This window comes from Barbus barbus (genome assembly GCF_936440315.1).
Source record: "Barbus barbus genome assembly, chromosome: 16".
NCBI classification, from domain to species: Eukaryota; Metazoa; Chordata; class Actinopteri; order Cypriniformes; family Cyprinidae; genus Barbus; species Barbus barbus.
The window spans coordinates 19,687,757-19,714,587 of record NC_136744.1 but is presented as its reverse complement, the minus strand read 5'-3'; the positions used below and the strand labels follow the sequence as shown (position 1 = coordinate 19,714,587).

Below are 26,831 nucleotides of genomic sequence, written 5' to 3'. Positions count from 1 at the left end.
TGTCAGAGCCTGTAATGGGAACATCCCCAATGCTGCCACAGGGCTCCAGGTTTTGTAGCCAGTAAACACTGATGTTTCTCATGAGTGTTCGGTGCACCCAGCCAAAGGAGCTGCAGTCATCAGACCATATGAATCATGTCATGTTACATGATGTGAATCGAGCTCCTGCTGAGTATTAAATCCTTACAGAGAGGAATGAGGTTAACTGTGAGGCATGAATGGAGATGAAGCTAAAGCATGCTCCTAGATTAGTTTATGAGTTATTATTTCTATGGAATTTGGCTAAGCATTAGTAAGGATATTATTTTCTGTGTAGATGCATATATTCATTCATATCAAGCGTTTTTGTTACTTTTACGCTAGGTTAATAAAATGTGTCTGATAGCAAAAATTGAACAATGATACCCAACAAAGACAGTCAGCAATCATGCAAGGTTCTGAAGAAAATGCAATCTTAAGAAATTTGACCAATTCTTGGAGAACGGCTTCAAAGAAAAATATTCTTTGTGTTTATGCATGAGCATCCATTTTGCTTTCTTAGTGGCATTCGTAAGATTTTCAAAAGTTGAAATATATTATTAAAGGAACTGGTTGAAATGTTTAAAGCAGAGCAAATGGGGTTGAATAAAGATGAAACCCTAAGCTTGTGCACATTTCATTGTCAGTGACTGACATGGAAATAAAGCTTGGTCAACTCCAGTTCAAACAGTTTTAGAACTGAATACTTTATTATTATTCCTTGCTTTTATACATTTACATAGAATGGAGATAATGTTGTTCTCATTCTCATATCAATAGAGAGAAAATATATAAAACAAATTAGACAATGAGATTTTTGTCCGTCCATCACATTAACATATTCTAACATTAATATTTTCCTGTTGTATAGGACTACTATTAATTACCATGATCCATAAAGCAAAACACAACATATATTACATAAAATATGCTGAGTGTCCTGTACCAGTGGTAGACACCCTGTCATTTTATATTCAAGTGCCTACCAGGAACCCAAGGCTTAATAAATTAGTGGTATGTACTGCCCTGCAGTCACAACACATCTGATTTTCCTTTTAAAGATGTGACCAATTAATTTTATGATACAAATTAAAACAGGGCATAATGTATACCATACTTACTTTAGCTCTAACCTACCGACACATAAACGTCATGCAAAATTAGATATACAAATACCCAAAGTCAACATTCAAAGTGCCTTAAAAACTATTCATTTGCATGTGTAATAATTTCATGCATTACTGCAGTCCCTCTTTCAGTCCCTGTGTTTATAATAAGAACAAATCACATTTCATTCACTCCAAATAAACAAACTCATCAATCTGAAACTGTGGGAAACTTTGGCAAATATCACAAATCTGAATTAAAGGCAGAGTTTTTAGGGTATAGCTGTGAAGGCCCTCCATTGTTCTCAATGCCTGTTCCCAGGGCAGGGTGGGGATCGTGAAGGAGGGGGTCCACGAGGGCCTGGGGGTGCCCGGGCTGGTGGAGGTCCTGGGGGTGAGCGGTTGATGGAGGGTCCCTGGTATGGTGGTCTTTTGGGTGGAGGTCGCATGAGTGGCTGATGGTCTGGAGGGGGCGGTGGAGGTGGAAGTGGACAGTTGCTGCGTGGCGGTGACCTTGGCTCCTCTACTTTCACCCGGGTAAAGTTGATGCATCGCCCCTGTGGAAACAGGACAGATGGCGGGATCACTGTCAGTTCAAAGCTGAAACTATCAGTAGCTATAACTTCTGGGGATAAAACATAACCCATGCTCTTTACATATTTTGTATGGACAGGTTGTATTTTTAACCCCAGAGGTGACAAGTTCACTGCGAAATGCGTGGGATTCAAAAACAAAAGCTCAGTATACAGCTGATCCTAGGCTGCGTTCTCTTGCTAGCTTTCGCTCGAAATGCCCAGGAGATGAACCCACAGCACTTCAGACATCCAGAAACTCAGCTGTCAACTGCAATTCTGTCCCTAAAATCATGGGGGTGGGGTTGAAGAGTTGCAGCGCTGTGCTTAAGGAAGAATAGCTATTTGTGAAAAGTGTTGGAACAAGGGGCTGGTCTCTGAGAAAAACTTACATTCTTCAAGATGACGTGATTCATTGTTGTCAGCAAGGCTGATCGTTCAGGAGGAATCGTCAGAGAGGGTTCAGACTTTGGGACGGACTGACCAAAGCCATTCAAAACTCACTTTACGCTTCATTAAGTGCAAAAAATTAAAACTGTGGATGACTCAGAATCCACTACAACACCCACTATTGTCATGGCTTAATAAAAGTAATGTATTCATATGCAAGTGCTTGAATGGAGGCAAAGCTCTCAATCTTTTTCCATGAAACACAGTATACTTGGCTACAAAAAATAAAACATTTAGAAATTGAAATGATAAACAAACTGCTTGAACTTTTAAACAGCATTTCATTGCATAATTTCAAAAAACAAACGTTCAGGTTCAAAAGAAAGTCTTGTTCTTATATACTAATATTGCTCTTGGTTATTTTCTGTTAATGTAGGTAAATTAAGGGTTCAAGTGTTTGGGGTCGTAAGGTTTTAAAATTTTTTTTTAAGAATTCTCCTGCTCACCAAGGCTGCATTTACTTTATCAAAACTACATTTTAAATTTTAAATAAAAATTCTATTTTATTTTATTTTATTTTTTATTTTTTATTCCTTTGATGGCAAAGCTGAATTTTCAGCAGCCATTATTTAAGTGTCACATGATCCTTCAGAAATCATTTTAATATGATGAAACATTTTATATTATTATAAGTGTTGAAAATAGTAGTGTTGCTTAATTTTTTTGTGGAAACCATGATACATTTTTTTCAGGTTTCTTCAATAAATGGAAATTTCAATGGAACAGCATTTATTTTAAATATAAATCTTTTACAATATTTTAAATGTCTTTACTGCCATTGCTGAATAGGAGTATTAATTTCTTTAAAATAAAATAAAATACCACCCCCAAACCTTTGAATGGTAATGTATATAATTTTAATACGGAGTATTATACTAATTTATTTAACAAAAATAGATAACAATAATAAAAAAATAAATGATGAACAGTCAAATATTAGCTAAACATGGCAGCCATGGCTAATCAGTCTCTAGAGAACCACCACAGCAATTGTAACTATCACCTTCAACAAAAAAGCACAGCATGAACTAATATGTGTCCTACTCTGATCTTGCTGAGCTCCATTTAAATTACTTTCACTCGAGTGGAAAGGAGAGCGGTTAAGGGGGAGTCAGTCTCTGTCATGCTGTTTGCGCACTTATCAGACAAACAGATGGACATTTTAAAGGCCACTAGCTAAATTGTCACAGGAGAGATTCCTTCCTTTTATCTCGAGGGTCTGAAGGTAGGAGAGGATATGACTTTTTATTGTGTAGTAATAAGGGTGGAGTCAATTCACTGAGTATGCAGGAGTGATCTGCAATAAATTTGAAACAGATGTAAAGACAGGTCAACATGTAATGTGTCTGTTTTCTAATATTGTTGTCTGTAAACAGTTTTAATAGTTGCTAAAACACCTGTATTTGTTGCAACTGTTCAATTGATCCTAATTGAAAGCACCACCTTGCTAAGGGCCCCCAGGTAATTTGAGTTTGAGACCCCTGATGTAAAGCCTGTTGTAGCCTTCTGGGGGCCATCCATAGTAGTTAAAACACCATATGGACAGATTTCTCTTCCCCACTCCCTCCACCCACATCTGCACAGTATTCATGAGTCTCCATTCTCATTCGGCCCATATGCTCACCCTTGTGCAGGCCTGTTGCTGTGCTGATCTCCAAATTGTCCTTTTCGCCGCACACGACTGGCAAAATTATGGCTTTGCCCCACAGCCAGACAGACGTGAATCAATCACCACCACCCCCCACCAACCTGACAATAACCCATCACAATAAAACTCAGCTCCCCGTGGGGCCCATGTCACGTTATGGGGCTCTCTGTTTAATAAGATGTTAAATCAGACCACCAAGTGTTGGTGACGTGAGGGTTAGACTCAAGCGCAGAGAGGGAGATCCCTGAGAACAATCAGAGGAGCATGTCATTCACCTTGACTCGTAAATTATGTTAAAAAGCCACTTCCTTCTGTTAACCAGAGTCACAACTTTTACATCTCTGTTGGTCAAACATAAACACTCTCTATTCCACAGAGTTTCTTTGTGTGAAATGTAGGTGGCACTCAGACGTGAGGGGGAAGATACTGAGCATTGGAGGTGAAGCTTGTAAACTAGCCAGACAAAGACTTTCAACAACAAGAGCTTCTTTCTTTACACAACACTTATAAGTCAGCAATAAAGCAAGGCTGTCACCTCTGCATCACAATGTGTGCACTGAGGCCTATGGGTAAAGAGTTTGACCCAGGACTCATCCACATTACAATATTGGAGGGGATGCACAAGCTGCATCCCCTCCAGAAGTCTGAGATCTGCTAGTGAGCGACGCCTTGTGGTACCATCACAGAGAGGCTCAAAATCACTGTCCAGAACATTCTCGTTCACCATTCCTGGCTGGTGGAATGATCTTCCCACCCCTATCCGGAATGCCGGATCCCTGTCAATCTTCAAGCAACAACTGAAAACTCATCTCTTTCGGCAGTACTTCACTTCATCCTAAACTCAAAAAAAAGCAAAAAAAAAGTTCTTTATGTTCCAAAAACGAGATTAAAATCTAAGGGTGATAGGGCCTTCTCAGTGGCTGCTCCCCGTTTATGGAACCCTCTCCCAATGCATATTAAATCTTACCCATTTGTGGATGCTTTTAAGTCTAGATTGAAATCCTACCTTTTTAGTAGAGCTTTTGGAGTCGATTAGAGGGATCAGGTTTACATTGTAATGTTAAATTAATGTTGAATTTTTGTTGACTTTTTTTTTTGTGACTGTGTTTAATGATGCTGGAAAGCACTTTGGTCAACGGCAGTTGTTTTAAATGTGCTATAGAAATAAAATTTGTATTGTATTGATAAATGTCAGTATTGTAATTTTACAGTTGTTCTGTAGAATAAAATAAAGACAATAACAATGAGAATAATAATTACCCTACAACAGCTCTATTAATACATTTATTATATTCACACATAGTGTTCAGATTGGGATCTGTAATATATTCTAATGTGAAATGCGAAAAACCGTGTTCAGTATTCGGCCTTCGGCCCAGTGTTTCATTTTGTTCGGCTTCGGCCAAGAATTTTTATTTCGGTACATCCCTAACACTAATATTTCTAAACTAATAAAATGTCCGGAGAGACAGAAGCTGCTGAAGCCAATAGAAAAAAAGTCTGAAATAATAACCAGATTTGCACCTCCTGGAGAAAAATAGTGTTTAGTAGATGACAAAAGATTGCTCTTGATCTTTTAAGTATAGGTTTCAGGGTTAGGTTGTACATAAGTTAAATTATGTATCTGAGGCGCTTTGCTGTTGTCATTACCCTTACAAAATTTTACTGTAGTAACAATAACTGTAGTAACTGTGGTATTTTAACTGTGGAGTTAACTAGGTCCGTTTTTGACAAGACCAATAAAATAAATAAATAAAAAACAAACATGCAAATGAATATGCAAATAGATGTAAGAAAGCCGAAAAAATTGGAATCTAGGTTGCAAATAATGTGATGATACTATTGCTGTTGGTTACACTTTGAGTGCAGAACATCCTCTCTCCTATTAGTCTAAAATAAATCAGGGGAATATACAGTGCTGCTTGGCAAGCAATATAATGTTGTCTGTTTAGTTGCAGTCCATCTTTGAACTCTACAAGACCAGAACCATATACATAAGAGGCCCTTTGGTAGGAATAGAAACAGAGGAAAATACAAAGAGGATACAGAGATGGAGGAGACGCAAGCTAGGAAATGCAAAGAAAGACGAGTTATAAAGAGACAAATGTGGACTAATATAGAGATTAAACTGTCTATAGCTGAGCAGAGGTCTTGTTTGGGCACATCGAGTTGTTTGTGTCTGCTGTCTAGGCATTGTGCTGCAGGTGGGCATGAAACACACAACTACACCCCAAATCTCCCTGAATAGCACAGCTGTTTCCACCTAAACCCTGTCCTTTACAGAGTCTGCTGCCTTTACCAGCACCTTCTAAAGCTCATGCAAAGTACACTGAGCAGCTGGACACTGGCAGTGCCTCAGACAAGCGGCCCATTATGAAACATGAAGAATAAAACCAAAGTAAATCAGATCGGTCCATCTACAGTGGGAGCGGAGCTATAGCCTGCCCATGTCAATGGGATCATACTGTACAGTCTACGACACTGCGGCCCACATGAAAGATGCCTTTCATAGACACACAGATGTGTTGCCATGATACAGCTTGTGCTCACGGAATAATGCAGAGTGCAGAGAGCAGGGCTCAGACACTGAGGGACGTCTCTTACAAAAGGAACAAGAGAATGAGAGACTGTGCTCGGCCACACTACTGCTCCATAAGAGGAGGAATTAAAAGTAGCGTAATTAGACTGCTATTTCCTGTCCCGCAACTGAGCATGCTTAGAAAGGATGGGAATGTCACAACAGCTGTGTTCCAAAAACAAGTGAGCTGCCTTGCTTCCTTCTATGGCAGGACCCAGTAAGCGTAAATTTATACAAAACCCACAAATTTTGGATTAAATATTCATTTTAATTACCATTTAATGATATTTTTGAATGAAGTCTCTTATGCTTACCATTGTTGTATTTGATCAAAAATACAGTAAAAACAGTGATATTAAATATTAATATAATTTTAAAACAACTTTTGTGTTTTATTGTTGTGATGGCAAATCTGAATTTTCAGAAGCCATTACTCCAGTCTCACATGATAATTTGGAAATCAATGTGATGATTTTGTGCTCAAGAAATATTTCTTATTATTGCTGAAAACAGTGCTGCTAATTATTTTAAATCAATCTTTTAGGATTAATGGATAGAAAGTCCAAAAGATCAGAATAATTTGAAATAGACATTCGTTGGAACAATGTAAATAACTTAACAACTACTTTTGATTATTTTAAAGCATCCTTAATTAATAAAAGTATTATTTCTTTAAAAAAACTGATACAACAATATATTAAGGTACTTTATATTACACAACACTTTTCCTATTACAGAATAACAAACTAGTGTTGGATTCAGTCTTTCAAAAAAATCATCTTATTCAAATAAATAAGTTAAACAAAATTAATAAGATAAACAAAGGCACTACAAAAAATGGAAATGCTCTCCATAATATTCAAGCACAAATATGCATCAGGTCTCTATTCTGAGGAGGAATATTCATCTGTTTTGGAATATCTGTTACTTGAATGTGCTCATGGTTGTACCTGATCTCCGGGCTGAGGTCTCATGAGTGACACTTGGTCGTATCCTTGACGGAAAAGGGCCCATAAAGCATCCAGTTTCCCCTAAGGCACAGAACTGTTTTATTAAAACCTTTTTTGATTTCAAAATCAAAAATATTGGACTACAGTGTCTCTTTCTACATCTAAATGATATTTCAGAGCTAATCTAGTGAATACAGATGATTTCATACTTAATTCTAAGGAAATATATTCATATACCTGAATAGGACTGTACCACTTTCTGTGATGGGCAGGTCTGCGCCCATAAGGATTTCTGAGTTTGGGTTCATAAGGCTCATATTCATCTTCAGGCATTTTCACAACAGCGTTCTTTGGCTTCTCCAGTTTAGCTCCTTCCTCTGTGGAGCCCTTGTTCCCCCAACGGACCTAAAGACCACAGGAACACAGTCCATTAACCCACACAGACTATGGAAAAATTATTGTTTCCACATGTAAACAACATTAAGAAGCTGTGTTTGCTGTGTTAGTGCTTGCATGTCTCAATGATCCTGAGCAATGGCGTCTTGAGCAAAAGACGTTTCATTAACAAGCTTGTATTAACACTAGTGTTTTACGCATCGCACTTAACAAGTAATGGGCAGAATGAAAATGGTGTGTATTTTACAAAGTACATGTCCAATAATGCTACCTTTGCAAATGACAGGAGTAAATCTACAGGCGTCAGCATGTTTTATGATGTCACATGATCTAGTTTTGGCACCAGGCAGACAGGGAGCATTTAAGGTCACAGTGATGTGTTCTAGTGCCTTGAGGGTTCATAACATCACTCGTCATGTGTGGTCTTCATCCCCCTGTAGCCTGTGTTAACCTATGATCAACACAACCTATTTAAAGCCGAAACACACACACACTGTGCATCACCTCCATTCTTTTGATTCCACCGACTCCTCTTCCTCCATAGTAGGATGCATCTACTGTAGGCCATTTCTTTTTAGGCATGCCATCTTCATCATCAGACTCCTGTTGAGCACACACAACTTACATAAACCTAATATCACACTAGTAATAATTAGCATAAAATGACTATACTTTAAAGTTATGTTGAAAACAACACTTTGTTTCAATTTGCTGTAGCATACCCATTTGTTTACACAGATAGAATAAACACAAAGACACGGTCAAATAATGTTAGCTTCAAAAGTAGCAACCACATTGTGTCTCCAAATCAAAGGGAAGCTTTAGAGACAGAGCGCCTTGTTTGCGCTCTCAGTGTTAAGAAGCACAGATGCACACTCTAAAGCCATTTCCACAAAGCTCTTTTATTTCCCATCAGCCTCAGTGACTGCTTGCCTTTGACCTCTGGGAACAAAGCAACCACAAGAGGATCATTATGAGCCCTTTAGCTTGAATTTTGCTATTCACTGCTCACTTGTCTTTATTTACACGGCCGTGGCATAAAAAATGCCCTTAAATGGTGACGGACAGTTTTGCAAAGCAGTTGCAATCATAGCTAGCAGCTGATATTGGCAGCATTAGGGAATGTGGTTTACAAGGAATGATGCCACCTCTGGGCCATGCTGGATTCAGCTTCTGAGAGTTATTCATTTTATCGTGTGCAATCTGTTTTCTTTGTGCCCCGATTCATATCGGCTCTAAATTGCCATGGTTCATTTGGGTGTATGGTTGTGTCTAAACACACACATACACAAACATAAGCACACAATGAGGTTAGAGGGAGTTCGACTCACAGGCTCAGGGGGAGGGGGTGGAGGCACTTCCTTGATGACCTGAAAGAGAAATAATTCCCAGTGAAAGAATGCAATCTAAGAGCAGTATAGTATATATAGTAGTACTACAAACAGTACAGTATAAAGTATTAAAGCATTAAATGGCATATAGCACTGGGAAAAGGTGCAAAAATCATTGTTTGAGTGTGAGAACAACACAAATAAGTACATGTTTTATATCATACTGACATTGTTATATTATTGAGTGTGTGAATGACACAAATAAACATGATTTATAACAACTACAAAAATTATTTTTATTGTTATTATTTGTATACCGATATTGTTTAAATTATTGTTTGAGTATGTGAATAACACAAATGCTTGATTTATTATAATAATAATAATAATATACTGACATTGTTAAATCAATGAGAGTGTGTGAATGACAATTTATAACAACTACAATAACAACATCATCATCATTATTATTATTATTATTATTATTATTATTATATTAAAATTGTTCAATTATTTTAAAGTGTGTGAATAACAATAATAAATGCATGATTTATAAATAATAATAATGTATTGACATTAATAATCCTTGTTTATTTGTGTATGGTGATATTATTATTATTATTATACAGACATTGTTAAATCATTGAGTGTGTGAATGACAAAAACAATTTATAACAACTACAAAAATATCATGATTATTATTATGATATTGTTAAATTATTGTTTGAATTAGACAAATAAATGCATGATTAATAAATAATTATGTACCGACATTGTTTAATCCTCGTTGATTTGTGTATATGATAATAATAATAATTATTATTATTATTATTATTATTTTACCGAAATTTTTAAATCATTGTGTGTGAATGACACAAATAAACATGATTTATAACAACAACAGCAACAACAATAATAATAATGATAATTTATTATTATTATCATTATTATTATTACACTTTTCAAAGCTTTTGGTTGAATAATGTGATGTTTAATTGCTTAAATAGGTTTTGTTAATTGTGTACAACTTCAACGTTTAGGACATACCAGTGTACAGCACAGAGGCCAGAACCACCACATCAACACCAGTCCCAGCAACAGGAAAACAGCCAGTAAAGAGATGAGCAGGATGGTCCCATCATACTGCACTCAGAGACACACACACACACACAAATACATCTTCATGAGTATTTGCTGGCATAACACAAATCAACAGGTAAGGAGATTGAAGGAGAGGGCAAATGGCTACTCCAAGCAATGGAACTAATCTTTTCACTGCTAATTTGAACTTACGTGACAAAACCAGACTCCTCTGATGAAAGAAAGCAGAGGAAACCTCATAAAAGAAAGAGTAAGAGAAAAGGGGAAAAAAACAAAACAGTAGTAGACAGCAAACAACAATGTTGAATAGACATTCAGAGAGACAGAATCACTATCATAGCCCAACCACCATTCATGTTTTTACAGGCAGACGTTTTGACAAAGGAACAAAGATGTACTTACACATTCAGTAGTGGTGATGTGCACTGAGCTTGTGATGTAGGACAAACCCTCATTCATGCTAACCTGCAGAAATATCACCCTGTCACACACACACACACACACTTCAATCACACCTGCTGAAAAGGCATATTCATTGCATTCCTCAGATGGACATGTGTGAGCTTGTAATGGGTTATTATTAAAGCCATTAAGATGATTTGTAATCTGGAGCCTGATGACTTCTATTGCGTTCCTCTTTGATGGATAACAACACCAACCCTCAAAAACCAGCATGCTTAAAGCATGTAGGCACAGGAACTTGACTGATACGTGTTATCTAAGCTAGAACTATGCATACTTACTATGCGTTTATAAAATTTGGTTTTATATGTAAACAATGAGCCTTTCAAACAATGATTTCTGATTAGGCTTCAGCTGAAATATGTTAAATATTTCAAATGTTTCAGTCACAAAGAGACTCTGCTTAATTCAGCTTAAAACAGACTTTTTCTTAATTCCCATTATTTTGGGGTTTTTCATCCGATAAAATGTGTTGGATCCTGAGCTGTGACCTTGACCTGAAAAAGTGTTAGAAGAGATCTGAGCATCTTTTGTATGATCTACATGTTTCATACTGGAATTGAATTTGCTTTATTACATTCTGCATTCAATCTTCATGCTCACCAAAGGTGCATTTATTTGATCAAAAATACAGTAAAACAGTAATAGTAATACAATTTAAAATAACTGTTGTCTATTTTAATATATAGTAAATTAGTCCTGTGATGCCTGAACATTCAGTAGCCATTACTCCAGTCTTCCAGTGTCCTGCAAAAATTATGCTAATATGCTGATCTGGTGTTTAAAAAAACATTTATCAGTGTTGGATGCGATTGGACAGTGGATTCTGATGAATAGAATTTTCTAAACTAACAGCATATACTTGAAATCTAAATAATTTCTAATGTTATAAATGTATTTACTGTCACTTTGGATCAATTTAATGCAAACTTTTGAATGGTAGTGTGTAAATATAGAAAAGATGATGTTAATAGTTCTAAGAAATATATAGTGATTGGATTTTCAGTAATGATGTTTGGCTCTACCATGGGCATTCAGAGCACTGGTATGCCAGAAAAGTCTCAGCTTTCTTGATTTAGGCGACCCCTCTTCTTCTGCTTTGGTGGGGGAGAAGACGGAGCTGAAAATAAGTTACTGAAGGGGTATTACCCAGTCTCCTCTCTGTCTGTCCTACACACCCCTTCCAGTGCCACTCTGTTGGCAGGATGGGGGATGGGCTGAAAGGGGGCACAACAAGATAAAAGGGGGTTGGGGTGGAGGGGAGTCCAGTGACAGATCCATCTAATTTTCCATCAATCAGGAAGCGGCCGGCTCTTTTTGAGCACATCTTCAGGAGGCCAATCAGTCACCACGCGTTTAGGTGACAGCACTGACAGCTTCGTCTCACAATGTGGATACAGAGGAGGAGGAGATGGCAGACTTTGCCCCAAAATCGCCTTTTTTCACCCCTCAAAAATGAATGAAAATCACTCACATGGTCTTCTACAATCAGATTATACAGATATCATTTGATTTAATGGTTGGTCTTACTACACCACAACATCAAAGTCTGCATAACAAGATAGCATTTTTAATTTGAAGTAACTCTCCATTGACTCTAATTATCCGGAATCATTCCACCCTAACTGGATTAAGATGGAATGTTTCATCTCCGTTTTACCCTTATATGAATGCATACCATTCTGGATGACTTTTGAGAGACCTAGACACTAATCTATTTCAATAATCACTAAATCAGACTCTAATACCACAAGACATATCCAGACATGTCACTGCAAAATAGACATCATCTTACCCATTACATGACTCCCTTTCTCACATTCTGCTGTTATAATTAAATATTTTCACTCATAACTAAAAACTAAAAATATAAAAAACAGTTTTTGAAATAAAGCTGTAATAAAATAAAATATAAATTTTAGATGAAAAACCTAAAATTATATTAGAAATATTGCCTTATTAAATAACTGAAATAAAATAAGTTTAATTTGTACTAAAATGTACTAATAAACATAAATTAAAAATAAAAATAAATATTTTAAAAAAATGACAAAGCAGATAATTACTAAAACTTCAACCAAAATCAAAATGAAAATAAAAAACAGCTAATTCAAAACATAAAAAAAAATACTAGAATAGTATATAAATAATACTAAAATAACACTGGTCCTATTAGGGGTCGCCAGCCAAAGTGGATAATCCAAATATTTACATTGCATAATCCACATATTCCACATATTTACATATTCACATTTCATGTTTCACTCCAGATTATTACACAACTGTAGATAAATAAATACATATGAGCAAGAAATATTGATTTTATCTATTTTTTTTTTTTTTTTTTTATCTTACCTGAATATTATCAAAGCTTTCACTAATAAAAAGAACAGTTCATTATATTTAGTAATATATATATACACTGAAGTACTTTGAGGTCATTTTCACTTTAATCAATAAATCAGACTGTCCGCGGCATGATAAGAGAGAAATGAAAATAGTGCTGGTTTCAGTTACTGGATGAGCTGATTGATAAAAAGTATTATATTAAGAAATCTTACAAAGAATATTAAGAAACATCTGACTGCTGGATGACGCAATTGACCAGTCAGAAATGAGTATTCCGAAGAGAAGTATTCTATATTCTTGGGCAATATTATTATTAATCCACAACTGTGCATGTTGATTATATCCGATAACAAATAATGCTAAGAGCACATGAATCAATCAAAAGTTTTGAATGAATGGAAAGTGCTGAATATTGATATATCAACACCATCTGTTTTTGTGTCACATTAGCAAATGCAATGCAATACAGTGTGTAGTGATGTAGGCTGACCAAAAGTTGAAATACAGTCCTGTTTTGCTTAAGGTGCCATGAGAGGCTCCTTCATTGGCATCTAAAAGAATCTTCCTGACAAGAACAAGACAGATTAAATCCTCAAGGTGTCTACAGCCAGCGGTACGCAGGGCTTGCTGGCAAATGAGCCGCCAGCAGCAGCTCATTTGTTATAGAAGGCCTAGTAAGTAACCTGTAGTGAGTCTCCGGGGCTGTGCTCTGGCTGATGTGGACGAGCAGCTCTGTATTTCACTGTCTGTTCTTTTCTCTCTCAACTCAGAAAACCACAAGAATGGTTATACCCTGGGCTACCATGTACACTCACTAGGAACTTTTCACACAGGTCAAGCCCATGGTGACTAATCTCTCAGAGAGGTTAATTATACGCTCTTCTTGGGTTTTTCATACCACTTGCCTGTTGTCTCGACGTGTTAGGGTGAGTGGAGATTGACTGATAAGAATAATTCCAAATGACATTGACCCTAATTTTTCAAGGGTACCAATGCATTAAGCTATAAAGTGGCAGGATGAAGTGCACTTACTTTCCAGCCTCATTTATGACTGGTGCGGGGCAAAGAAGGAGCGTATCTTCAACACTGACAGGTCTTTCATCTGAAAACGAATTGCATGAAAAAGATACATTTTCACAAATAATCATCATTTAGACCTACTCTTAGGGTAAATACTTCATTATTTCTATAGCAGAAATGGTTATTTACATAATAAAATAATGTTGCATACATTATTCAGAAGAATGCAATATTAAAAGTACTGTTTATAAAATAATGTTACTTACTCAGTGTAGCTGTGTCATTCACTCTGAAGCTGCACAGAACCTGATTGATGTTTCTGGCATGCAAAAATCCATTTCCCCTCACAACCACTTGGAAAGAATCTTAAAGAAACACAAACCAAATATTTAATAACAAACATTTAGCAAGTCCTTTTACTGCATTGTGAAAAGCATGTTTTTTTCTTCCAGGAAAAAATGCAACTAAAAATGTAATTAAATATTGTTTTTATGTAGTATTTATACTGAAATATTTTTAAAATATGAGAAAAAATACCTACTTAAGGTAAGCCCGCTTTTTAGATCTTTGTCTCATGTATACCAAAAAAAAAAAAAAAAAAAAAACATACTATGAAATTATAAAGTGTGCTTAGCCAGAGGGCATGTTTGCTTTTCTTTTTTCCACCCTTAACCTTTCAGGAATGCTCAACTCAACTGGGCAAATGCATATGCTCCAGTGGTGCTAATAATAAAAGCGAAGAGGTTCACAAATCTCTCGCTGGAGGTGCTGCGCTGGTGGCCGACAACGCTGGCTGCCTGACCTTTGAGACCCCCCAGGCGATGCTGTAGACCCTCTGACGGCTGCTAAGCAGCATATGTTAGAGAGACAAACACGCTCACTTAGAAGCTGTCTCAGCAGGCGTCAAAGGATGTAGAGTGGATGTGACCTTACTCATGGCACTGCGCACACCAGTGTGCGTTTGAGGGAGATTTGAGTGGATTTCTACTGATTCTGCCGTTCATCTCTGAATAATGCTACACCTTCAGAAAATGTTCTGGTTGTAAACCTTTAACATTTATGTGTGTAAAGTTCACAGGATGAAAAATGTCCTGTGCAGTGTGCCATCAGGGAGAGACAGTTGTATGGAAAGGTCAGGAGAATATCACTGCTCTTAGAAATAACACTATACTGTAAGTCTCAGTTCTCTTCTTCTGTATCACACCAGCATTTGAAGCTTCAAATCCTGAATATAGTAGATTTCTTCTTTTGCCTTTCATAAGTAAACACCTAAAAAAGCCAATATAATTTTCCATTCACAGCTAATTGTACTTTTTTGAAATAAGGATATTCAACAAATATGCTAAAAATATGGGACAAGACTTTATGCATCAGGAATTGTTTGATTGTGAAAAGCGGGCATTCCAGGCCAACTCTGAAGGCAAGGTTGCTAAAATAATGTCTAAATAATGCCTCTTTTATACTGGTTAACATTATCCAGTAACTCTCATGGCCTAAGTGACCCATTTTAGAGGAAGATTTATTACATTATTACTAAAATTGCAACGTAATAGAAGTAGCAACAGATTCCGTATCCCATCTTGTGTCATATGCGGGAAATGTTGACTTGGTTCAGTTCATTAGTTGCCGATTGGATGAAACCAGATCTAAATGCGAGCTAGAGGTTAAGAAATTAACAGACTTTAAGCAACCTAAACGATTGGAGAGGCCCAGCATACATTACACGAGAGAAGTCTGTTGTTTCACTGGAAGATTGAGTTATTTTAGTCAAAAATTATGTGGTTTAAAAAAAGCAATGTATGCATGGATGAATCAGTCGCAATAAGATTTATACGCATTTATAAAATTTGAATTTTAAAGATTTGAATTTTCATTTCATGCAAACTTGAAGGATTACAAAAACAAATTTATTCTTTATAGTAACATGCAATGATGAATCAATCACAATAAGACCAGAAGTGTGCATTATTAATGTAAACTGGATCAATTTTGATGTTTACTCTGAAGATCCTTTGTCCAATATATGTACATAAGACCTGGCGAATAACGAAAAGGCTGATCATGGGAAAATTTGAGCCAAAATAAACTCTCAGCATGTCTCGTTTCATCATGGATCTACCAAAACAAATTCCACTCCCATCCGATCCAATTAACCTGTCATTTCCTCTCTAATTATACTAATCCTGTCTGCCATGCAGAAGCCCCTCTCCACCCCACCTCTGCGTCTAAATTTGCCGAGCTCTCTTGCTCATGCCTGCTTAATGTGACGTCCATACAGCTGAAATGGCTAATTCCATTTAATTTTGGAGGCCGGGCATCAACATCCATGTCCTTTTCTTCCCTCGTTACTGTCAGACATGGTGTGTCGGGTTCTGACAGGACAGCGCAGGGGTAAAAAGGTCAATACTGGCTAGGCAGCGGGCAGCGCTGGCAGCGAGATGGTGGGCAGGGGCTGGTACGCTGTCGGCTCGCGCCCGTTGTGCTGCACGGGAGAGCTGACGCTTCCCATCCACACCTGAGAGCTTGATGGCTTGGGCTGTTTAGAGCAGAAGTGCCATGTCCGAGCACGGACACTTCAATCACTGCCCGAACTGGGGGATGGGGTGCAGAGGAATCACAAGGGTTAATCAAAGCAACGATTGCTGTCATGTTTGATGGCTGGGCCCCCTCTCAAAACAGAGAGTGATGGCCTGTTTGCAGGCTGCACGGGCTGGTCACTTCTCATCAGTTTGATCGCTGAGACTGTCAGCCACTGGAACTGCCGTCACAGCACACCAAACCACTAACCACAATCAGATTAGCCCAAAAATAACCTCAAATTGTCCCATGCTTCAAATGAATCTTTGGTTAAACTGTAATATTTAGAGGAATATAATGCACATATGGCTGTGTGAGTAATTTCCACAATGTATTACTTCAAGGATTGATTTAATTATGTAACAATATGTGTCATTAATTATGGCATTCATAAGGGTCATGTTAATGGACACTAAACCAAACCAAACCACTTAATCATAACATCAAACCAAACCACTAACCATGATCAAATTACACCAAAAAATGAGTCCCAAGATTTAAACGATTCTTTGGCTAAACTGTAATATTTAGAGGAATATAATGCACTTATTGCTGTATGGTTAATTTCCAGAGGGTATTACTTAAGGGACTGATTTAATTACACAACAATATATTTAATTAATTATGGCATTCATTGCCATCCGATGTTTATGTTAATGGACACTAAACCAAACCAAACCACTCAACTGAAACACCAAACCAAACCACTAACCACATTCAAATTAGACCAAAAAATGAGCCCCAAGCTTCAAATGCAACTTCAGCTAAACTGTATTTAGAGGACTATACACTTAGGGCTGATGGTAATTTTCACAGTGCATTACTAGAAGAATTGATTTAATTACACAATACTATGTTTAATTAATTATGACATTCATTGTCATGCAATGTTTCTTTTAAGGATCATGTTCATTAATCATGGTTTGGGGTCATTAACTCTTTTGTTTTGGATTAGTAATTTTAAAATAATGAAATAATGCAAGATGATTAAATGGATAGTTTATCAAAAATGTAAATGATCTAGCCTTATGTTGTTTTGCAGAACACAAAAGAAGACATTATATATATATATATATATATATATATATATATATATATATATATAGATAGTATCTTTTTGTCCTGACAATGGAAGTCAGTGCAGTCTATTGTTGTTTTGTACACACACATTTTCAAAATATCTTCTTTTATATTCCACAGAAAAAGAGACTCATACGGGTGTAGAACAATATGAGGATGAGTAAATCATTTACATTTCTGGGTGAACTATCACTTTAAATCTAATTTAATACAGATAATGACAATGATGTGAATCATTTTGATTTAAAGAAACTCTTCAACTAAAATATAACTTGGTGCCAAGACACAAAAGTGTGTGGTCAAAACTGCAGGGGTATTGTTGTTTTAACCACCATCGTTTGGCAGTGGTCACTGCGTGCCCTCTCTCTCTCCCTCTATGTGCTTCGGGGTTTTATGTCCCATAACTTGACAGAGAACTTATTGTTAGGAATGCTCAAGTGAAATTAGAGAGCTGTTTTTTGCCTGGCTGGTTCTTCCTGGCCTAGTTTGCCACATCGGATCTGTTGTCTAGCAGAGGTGCTGCAGAATAACTGTGCTGCAGTTCCGCTCCGCCTTTACCAGTGAAATGCCCATTTGTTTAATTGGCTGCTGCTCAGCAGACAGGCCTGCCACATTGAGCACTGGTGTGTAGGCCAGAGAGGATGGATGTGGCTTGACATGACCTTATTAGCATGCACTTACTGCGCGAGAGTGCACTCACAGTGCCGTCTCCTTGGTGATGCGAACAGGCGGATTAGCTCTGCCCAGACATGATCAATTTTCATTTTCTGGTGAGTGCAAGAGAGCGCAACTCACGAGCTTCCATTACACCGCTCAGGGCTTTCACACAATTAGCACAGACAAGCTTTTTGTTTACTATGGTGTGTGCACTGACCTTTCATATTCTTTTAAAAGCAGACGGACTTCATGTAAAAATCATGGTGTTAATTAAATTAATTTTCAAATTATTACAAAAACATAACCATTGTTGTGTTGAGGTGACTCTTACCACCAGCGCAAACACTGGACGGCTCGGCTGCTAAAATCTCAATGCAGGATTTCTTGATGATCTGCAAAGGAAAAAAGGAATGCCAGAGTGCTTAGTACTCAGTATACACAGACTTTTTACAGGAGCAATTACATTCTGCAACCAAATTCACCCAGACGGAACTTTTAACTGGTAATGCAGTAATGTCACTCTCTTTTGGATGCTGACAGCTCATCTAAATTGTTATGCTTTTAGATCTCTTCATAAAACCGGCACAATCTCCTATATCTCCCAATTGCAACATCTTGCAATGTGACTTTAAATCTCATAATGTGACTTTATATCTCACAGTGTGACTGTATCTTGCAATGTGACTTTACATTTCACATTCGACATTTGATCCTCTATTGTGTCTTTATATCTCACAGTGAAACTTTATCTCACAATCTGACTTTTTATCTTACAATATGTTTACATATAACAATGTGACATATCTCACAATAAGTAAAATACTTATTTCACAATACTTTTTATCTTGCAATATCACTTTATATCTCGCAATGTGACTTAATTTCTCAAATATGACTTTATATCTTGAATGTGACTTTTTATCTCACAACATGACTGTATATCTTAGTGTGACTATAAACCGAGCAAAGCAAATTTATTTCTTATTTTAAACTTTTCACAATTTATTTTTTTACTTTCTATTCTTCTATTCCATCCCGGTCACTTACATTTCTTTTGACAAATATATCAGACTCCAAATCGGTTAAAAGATTGGCATGGCATCCATGTTTGTTGTTTACAGCTGCAAGATGCCAACAATCACAATTTTGAGAGTGACTCCTGTCTTTTGTACACATGGAGGGATAATTTAAATGACTCAGCCCTGCATTTAAATGTAGCTGTTGCTAACAAACCTTTAACTTTATACGTAGCCAAGGACAGAGATATAAACAGAGGAACTTACAGAGTCTATCATTCCTTCAAGGGCCTGGAATCCACCAATTACAGGGAACACATGCTCTATGGTGTCTGCAATTGTGGCCAGCTAAACAAGTAATACAATACAGGTTTACAGAGATATCTCCAGTACAGAAATCATGGTTAAATCTGAGATGGCACTAAAGCAATTTATTGTGCAGTGGTGCTGAGTTACCTGTGTCTGATTGAAGTCTTTTACACCCACACAGTACACGATAGCTCCCAAAGACCGAGCTCTCTGCGCCTGCTCATAGATGGCCAACAAACAGTCAGCTCTATTATCGAGCAAATGCCACTGTCAATTACACATCTGCCAGAGAACATGCCACATCCGTTGCGACATCACTGGCTTGTGTACTTGCCTCTTGTTGTGCTGTGACAAACTGATAGTCGTTTAGCTCCCCATCCGTCAGTGCTATGATCACACTGGCTGTCCCTGTGAAATAAACATCATCTCACTGAGGCTTAATTTTCCCAGAATAAAAGCAGAAGTGTGAATGAATTGCATGGTAATTCAGAGTGACAGTTACCATAATTTCCGTGATATATCTGCTCATTTGCCTGCAGTTAAAGCAGATGTTCACAGCATTAATGCAGGACTTTTAACCATAGTAGAATCAAAAGACTAGAGTGATTAGTACTCAATATACACAGATATTTTACAGGAGTAAAACCAAATTAAAATAGCATTAACGCAGGAATTTTAACCATAGCAGAATTAGAAAACTAGAGGATGATTCAGTGATTGATTTAAATTGACTCAATAAGAAAAAGATACCTGTTTCAATCCAAGATTCATATTTGTATCACCGCCGGGTATTTCTCTCTTCAAAATATTTAATCCACTGGTAATTTCATTTCTGAATTACAAATGATGGAGGAAAGTCATTACAATGGAGACAAATAATAAATGTATGTCTGTGCAACATTAATATTGTTTGGATGCTGATGTGTGTGATACCTGTTCTCTGTGAGTTTCATAACCGTTGTTCCGCGAGTTGAGAAGACAATGAAGGACATCCGTAACATTGGGCTGTAAAAAAAAAAAAATCAAATATTAGTTCTGAAAGGTATTACAGTATGTATGTACAAAATTACATCAAAACTAAAGGAACTTTACCTTATAAATTTCTCTGCAAGATGCTCCACAAAGGAGTAAATGTCAATCCAGTGGTTTTTGACGCTTCCTGATCTATAATAAAATCAAACATGTTGAAAAACTGCATGCTTCAAAAAATCTCTTCTGTGCATTATAATGGCTGCCTTAAACACAATTACATAACAATTACCATCTTTTCTTACACTATCTGAGAGTAGCAGGTCCTTGAGTACTCTATAAAATGCACACATGCCACTAATTAATTACAGGCCCCAAAGCGTTCCCAACAAGGGCTAATTGCCTTTGTGCCAGATGAATCTGCCTCCTGCTAGCAGAGAGAAACACCCCTTCCTCCTGGAGCCATCCATTTGAATGGGAACAGATGGCAATGGGTGAGTGTAACAGGTTGGGATCCAAAATAGAGTTGGCATCTACATCAGCATCCAAAAAGGCTCACAGCTCTATCTCTGACAGGGGGTCAGGAAACATAAAACTGGACGTGTTGATCTAGCAACTTTATATATTGATATACCGTGGTTCCAAAATGGACATTTGGGCCACATTTGCAAAAAAATAAAAATAAAATAAAAATAAAATACATAAAAAATACCCCAAATTGGTGTATGTAACTGCATTAGATTACAGAATATGAAACCAATTGCAAAAGAAAGTTTCAGTTAGTCAGCTTAAAACAATAAATATACCGTTTAAAATGAAGAAAGAAAAAAAACAGTTGGGAACTTTCTGGCTTTCAAATGTTCGTGAAAAATATCCATAGTTAATCGGATGAACTAGAGCTGCTTGTTACTCTGCACTCTGCACTTGGTTGTACAAAAGGGGAACTGACTTCATATCCTAATGCATCCAAATCACCTTAAGACCAACTGGTTTAAAAAGTGAAATTGCAACAAAAAGTACTTAATTCAAGCTCTAGCATAATGTGTTTGCAGTTGACACGTACATTTGATATTTTTTTATACAATGAAATGACATTTAGATATTTTAAGTGTGGTTTAGTATTTAAATACTTTTTGGGGCCACTTACAGTAAATAAGTCATTAACTTGAATACATTGTACTGGTATGCAGCAGTCTAGAATAACAAGACCGTTCTGGTTACCTTTGATGCAGCATGATCCTGGCTTTATTTCTTATCCAACAAACTAACATCAATCTTCTCAAACCGTTAACTCAGAATATTGTTATATTAAGAAACGTTCTAAAAGGAGCCGTAAATTAAAAGGAGTCACACATAGTGGCATAAAACTAGTTCTCGTTCCACGTATAATCAAAGGTATTTTCTCTCTGAAAAGCAATGGAGCTGCTTTTCTTCCCAAAACTCTCTGAACCGATAGCCTGATATTTACAATTATTGTAGGGTCACTGAGTGGCATTTAAGGCTTTGAAAATTCAGCAAGAACCATTCATCTGATTAAAAGTGTGGAAGTGTGGCAAAAGCCTGATGATGCATGCAATCCCTTAGGTCTCCAAAGGCATTCAGAAAACTTTCAAACAGAAGAGTGAACTGTGAAGTGTAACTAATATGCGTTTGCACTCCAAACACAGTAACAAAGGGTTATGGCTAAAATCCCAAATTTTGTTCTGTAATAGATCTTTAACCTCAGATTTAACATAGATTTCACTAAATGAGCAAAATTATTGTCTAAACTGTACAGGCATTGCTACTGTATGCTGCTCTTGAGCTTTATTTTATATTTGACTAAAATCTGATTGAACAAAAACTCTTCATTTATAACTGTTCTCTAGTATGCTCCAGCATGTTTAAGCTTGTTTGGGTATTCACAACTCCAAGGTGCTAAAGAATTATGAGTAGGATGCCATTTAGGCTCACTAAGATATCATTACACACTTAAATATAAACAACTATTTGCATTCTACTAACATTACATATAAACAACTACCTGCAGTTGTAAGTTGCAAGAAAAAAACAAGGTATACAGTATTTGTATAACTAACTAATAGTGCATGCTCTTGTGATGAGCTCTCTTTGCCTTTTATGATTGAGACGCCCCTGGGATAATGATGCACAAATGTGCATGTGACTGCACCTGGTGAGAGAAAATCATGCTTGTTAAAGCATTGCCCGAGGCAAAGAGTCCTGTCCTCCTATCTGCTGCGTCTAAAGCCATTTAACACTAGACACAAACTTCAGGAATCCACCGTCAGAAAAAACATATGGCAAGCTGTTTTAACATTTAATCTATAAGCCGCACTAGTATCTAATTTAACGTTACTGGTGCTTATTTTTTAAATACTAGTATCTTTTCCACTAAGTACTAGTACTTATCCATTATCTACTAGTGCTTTTTCATTAGGTACTAGTGCTTATTCTTTAGGCACTAGTGTCTTTTGTAAAGTTACTAGTATTTATTCATTAGATACTAGTACTTAATTAGTAGATACTAGTACGTTTTCATTATATACTATTGCTTATTTATTAGGTACTAGTACTTATTCATTAGGCACTAGTACTTATTTCAATAGTGACTAGTAACTATTATATTGTTACTAGTAACAAATGTTAAATTTTTGCCATTGACTTCTATGGGGATCCGTCATTGAGATATCAACTATTCAGTTTTGACTAGTAAGTATTCCACTAGTGACTGGTACATTTACATACTAGTAGTTATTCATTAGGTACTAGTACATATTTGTTAGATACTAGTACTCATTCATTAGATACTAGTACCTATTAAATAGACAATAGCACTTATTTATTAGATACTAGTACTTATTTATTAGATACTAGTACCTATTCATAAGATACTAATGCTTATTTATTAGGTACTAGTACTTATTCATTAGATACTAGTACTTATTCGAAATGTTACTAGTAAGATTTTTATTTTACTAGTACATTTTTTAATTGAACTTTACTGTAGCCATTTGGAATTGTCATAACATAAGACGAGTAAAAAAGCAGATCTGACTAGTAAGATAAGAATTGTTACTAGTAGTAATTACAAAAGATACTAATGTCTAATAAATAAGTACTAGTACCTAATGAATAACTACTAATATCTATTAAATAGGTACTAGTGTCTAATGAATAAGCACCAATATCTAAAAAATAAGTACTAGTATCTAATGAATGCTTACTAGTAATATTTAAACAGATACTAGTCACTATTGCAATAATTACTAGTCAGAAATCAAAAGATGATATCAAAAACAGAACAACTACCACTAACTGTTCATTTGGAGATATCTAGTAAGAATGTATTTAGAGATATCTTAATTAAAACAAATCATTACATAAACATGAGTACCTCTCAACCGTCCAATCAGAGTCCACATGGCAATACAATACATTAATATGCTGCTTAATTAATTTGATTGTTAAGTAGGGCTAACTGGCTTTGTATGTCAGTCTACCTTGCTAATTGGTTACCATAAAAACACAAAGAAAAGACTACAAAGCTGTTGTCTAACAAAAGTATGTTGACATATTTTTACTCCAAATTCAGATCATTACATCAGTCGAGCGTTTGAAATAAGTTCCCTTTGTGATCTGACATGGTTTCATTAAACAGAATGAGGCAGAAATCATGCCACTTTATATTATTCTATAGTGAGAAAGCCTATGTCGATTAGCATTGCATTTTAAACATACTTTATTCTTATAAAAATACCCGAGATGGATTGAAGAACACAGATAAAACCCTATATTGTCATTGTTTATTTTCTTCATGTTTCATCAGTAAAAGCCAATCTGCATGTTATGCAGCTACTAGGCTACATAAACAGGGAAAACTCAAAATCTTTGTCCATATAAGGGATTTCCTGGAAATGAGTCTCGCTAGTGGAGTTTCTGCATGAAGGCGCTCTCTGGCGAAGAGTATGAATGAAAAGAAAGTGTTATTACAAAAGTAATATTCCTTATTTAGAAATAATAGCCATAATAATTATTAGTTCTATTGATATATCTATAAACAACATTTTTGACCAAATCCTGCTGCCCTACAAGTACACATACCCGTTTTGTTTTTTTATTAATAATTTTTGGCCTTTTTTCCAAATAAAGAAAATGTTTGTCTGAAAACCATAAGGATCTGATTTTGTGTGCCCTGTACAGAACATTAATGTAAAAACATTCAATGTCTGTAGCACCAATGCTATATGCAAAAAAGTTAACTTACAGCCCTGATATGATATTTATTGTTTTTACTGGAGGAAAATTACAGATAATAAAATTGGTGTTTTATCGCCATCCTGCCACTAGAGGTCACTCGATGACCAACAAACATGTTACAATGTTTACGAAATTACAGTGTTTACAAAACTGACAAAATAGGTTTTCTATGTGCTTGTGTACAAATGATTGTTTCTTTTCTATGTGGTTTCCTCAAAAAACATGGTACATCTATCTCCTTGTTTCCGTTTCTTGTCTAATCTCTCTCCTATATATTGCTGGTTCATTAATATTCAACATACTATTAGCATACTGGGCAGAAATGCAAATTTAAAAAGTACTAGTATCTATTAAGTTCAGGATATCTCTGGTCTAAAAAGTTACTAGTAACTAAAAAATAAGAACTAGTTCTATTTTTTCTTAACAAGAAAAGTATAATTAAATACTAGTCACTATTGGAATAAGTACTAGTGTCTAATAAATAAGAACTAGTATCTAATGAATAAGTACTAGTAACTTTAAAAAAGACACTAGTACCCAAAGAATAAACAATACCTAAATAATAAGCACTAGTAGCTAAAGAAGAAACACTAGTACCTAATGAATAAGTACTAGTACTTAATGGAAAAGATACTAGTGGGGAAGTCGTGGCCTAATGGTTAGAGAGTCGGACTCGTAATCGAAAGGTTGCGAGTTCGAGCCCCCGGCTGGCAGGAATTGTAGGTGGGGGGAGGGAATGTCCAGCGCTCTCTCCACCCTCAATACCACGACTGAGGTGCCCTTGAGCAAGGCACCGAACCCCCAATTGCTCCCCGGGCGCCGCAGCATGGCTGCCCACTGCTCCGGGTGTGTGTTCACGGTGTGTGTGTGTGTGCGTGTGTGTGCATTTTGTTCACTACTCACTGCTGTGTGTGTGCACTTGGATGGGTTAAACGCAGAGCACCAATTTCGAGTATGGGTCACCATACTTGACAATACGTCACGACTTTACTTTACTTACTTTACTTTAGTATCTACAAAATAAGTAGCTACTAGTAGCATGAAAATAGATACTAGTACGATTTATAGATTAAATGCTAAAACGGCTTGCCATAAAAACCATAAGCAGCATTGTGTGTTCATTCTGTAGAGACAGTTAATGGTTCATTGTTTATGGTAAGGAATTTTTCTCCAATTTCATGTCAGTTCATCCTGCCATATGCATCCTTGTCTGGTCTCCTTTGGGAATAAAAAGCACTTTCCCCACAATATCTCGGCAGACGTTTTCTGGTAGAATACATAGAAATGACTATCCATTTAAAAATATTAATGAATTGTTTCATGTTAAAGCATTTGGATCAGACTGTTGTTATAATAGCAGTGCACGCGCGTCTGAGGGCGTCAGAGGCGTCGCGCAGCAGTGCGCGGTGAGAGGAGAACAAGATGCCATAAATATGAAGGCCACTTACTTGTCGAGGACAAAATACAAGTCGAAAGCACCTTGACAAGACCTCTTCTCTTCCTCAAAATAAGGCTCAGCTTCTCCAGTATGAAGACTGGGCATCAAAATCACTAAAATGCCCACAAGACTCATGTGAATCAGTGAACGTGCCATTTCATCAGTTTATTCTCTCCAAAAGCACTGGGATAAAATTGCATTTCATATTATTCCTGCAGAAAAGGAAAGCAACTCGTTTCCATGAAATTTATTCCTCAAAAAAGATATCTGAATGTCTGGTCACAGTGTTATATCCCGCAGTCATCTGAGTCCGCAACCAAAACACTGAAAGCTCCTCCTCAGGGAGAAATGTTTGGAGGAGCGACCACAGACCGGACAGCTAGCAGGCAGCCAACAGCTACTGAAACTTCCTCTTTCCGGGAGAGGGAGAATTTTGGCTTCAACGAAATTCCTTAAATTCTATTTGATATTATGTTATTTAAATCACTCAAGCATTATAAATAAACAATAAATTGAATCATTTTTTGAAGATTTTTTTTCTGAAATA

At 36.5% G+C, this 26,831-nt stretch overlaps 1 protein-coding gene across 1 annotated transcript; it reads right to left on the bottom strand.

The window, feature by feature from the left end:
• Positions 1–702: 702 nt before the first annotated feature.
• On the bottom strand, positions 703–26,611 carry LOC306881973 (anthrax toxin receptor 1-like). The gene is made up of 18 exons (XM_079436375.1): positions 26,295–26,611; positions 20,713–20,784; positions 20,554–20,625; positions 20,371–20,452; positions 20,123–20,153; positions 19,955–20,028; positions 19,768–19,836; positions 19,579–19,659; positions 18,627–18,687; positions 14,248–14,346; positions 13,994–14,063; positions 10,553–10,631; positions 10,097–10,192; positions 9,050–9,088; positions 8,223–8,321; positions 7,560–7,727; positions 7,323–7,403; positions 703–1,681 (listed from the first exon to the last, which is right to left on the bottom strand). Exons 1-18 carry the CDS (start codon positions 26,438–26,440, stop codon positions 1,430–1,432), a joined length of 1,671 nt encoding a protein of 556 aa, XP_079292501.1. The 5' UTR covers positions 26,441–26,611; the 3' UTR covers positions 703–1,429.
• Between the last annotated feature and the right edge of the window lie 220 nt (positions 26,612–26,831).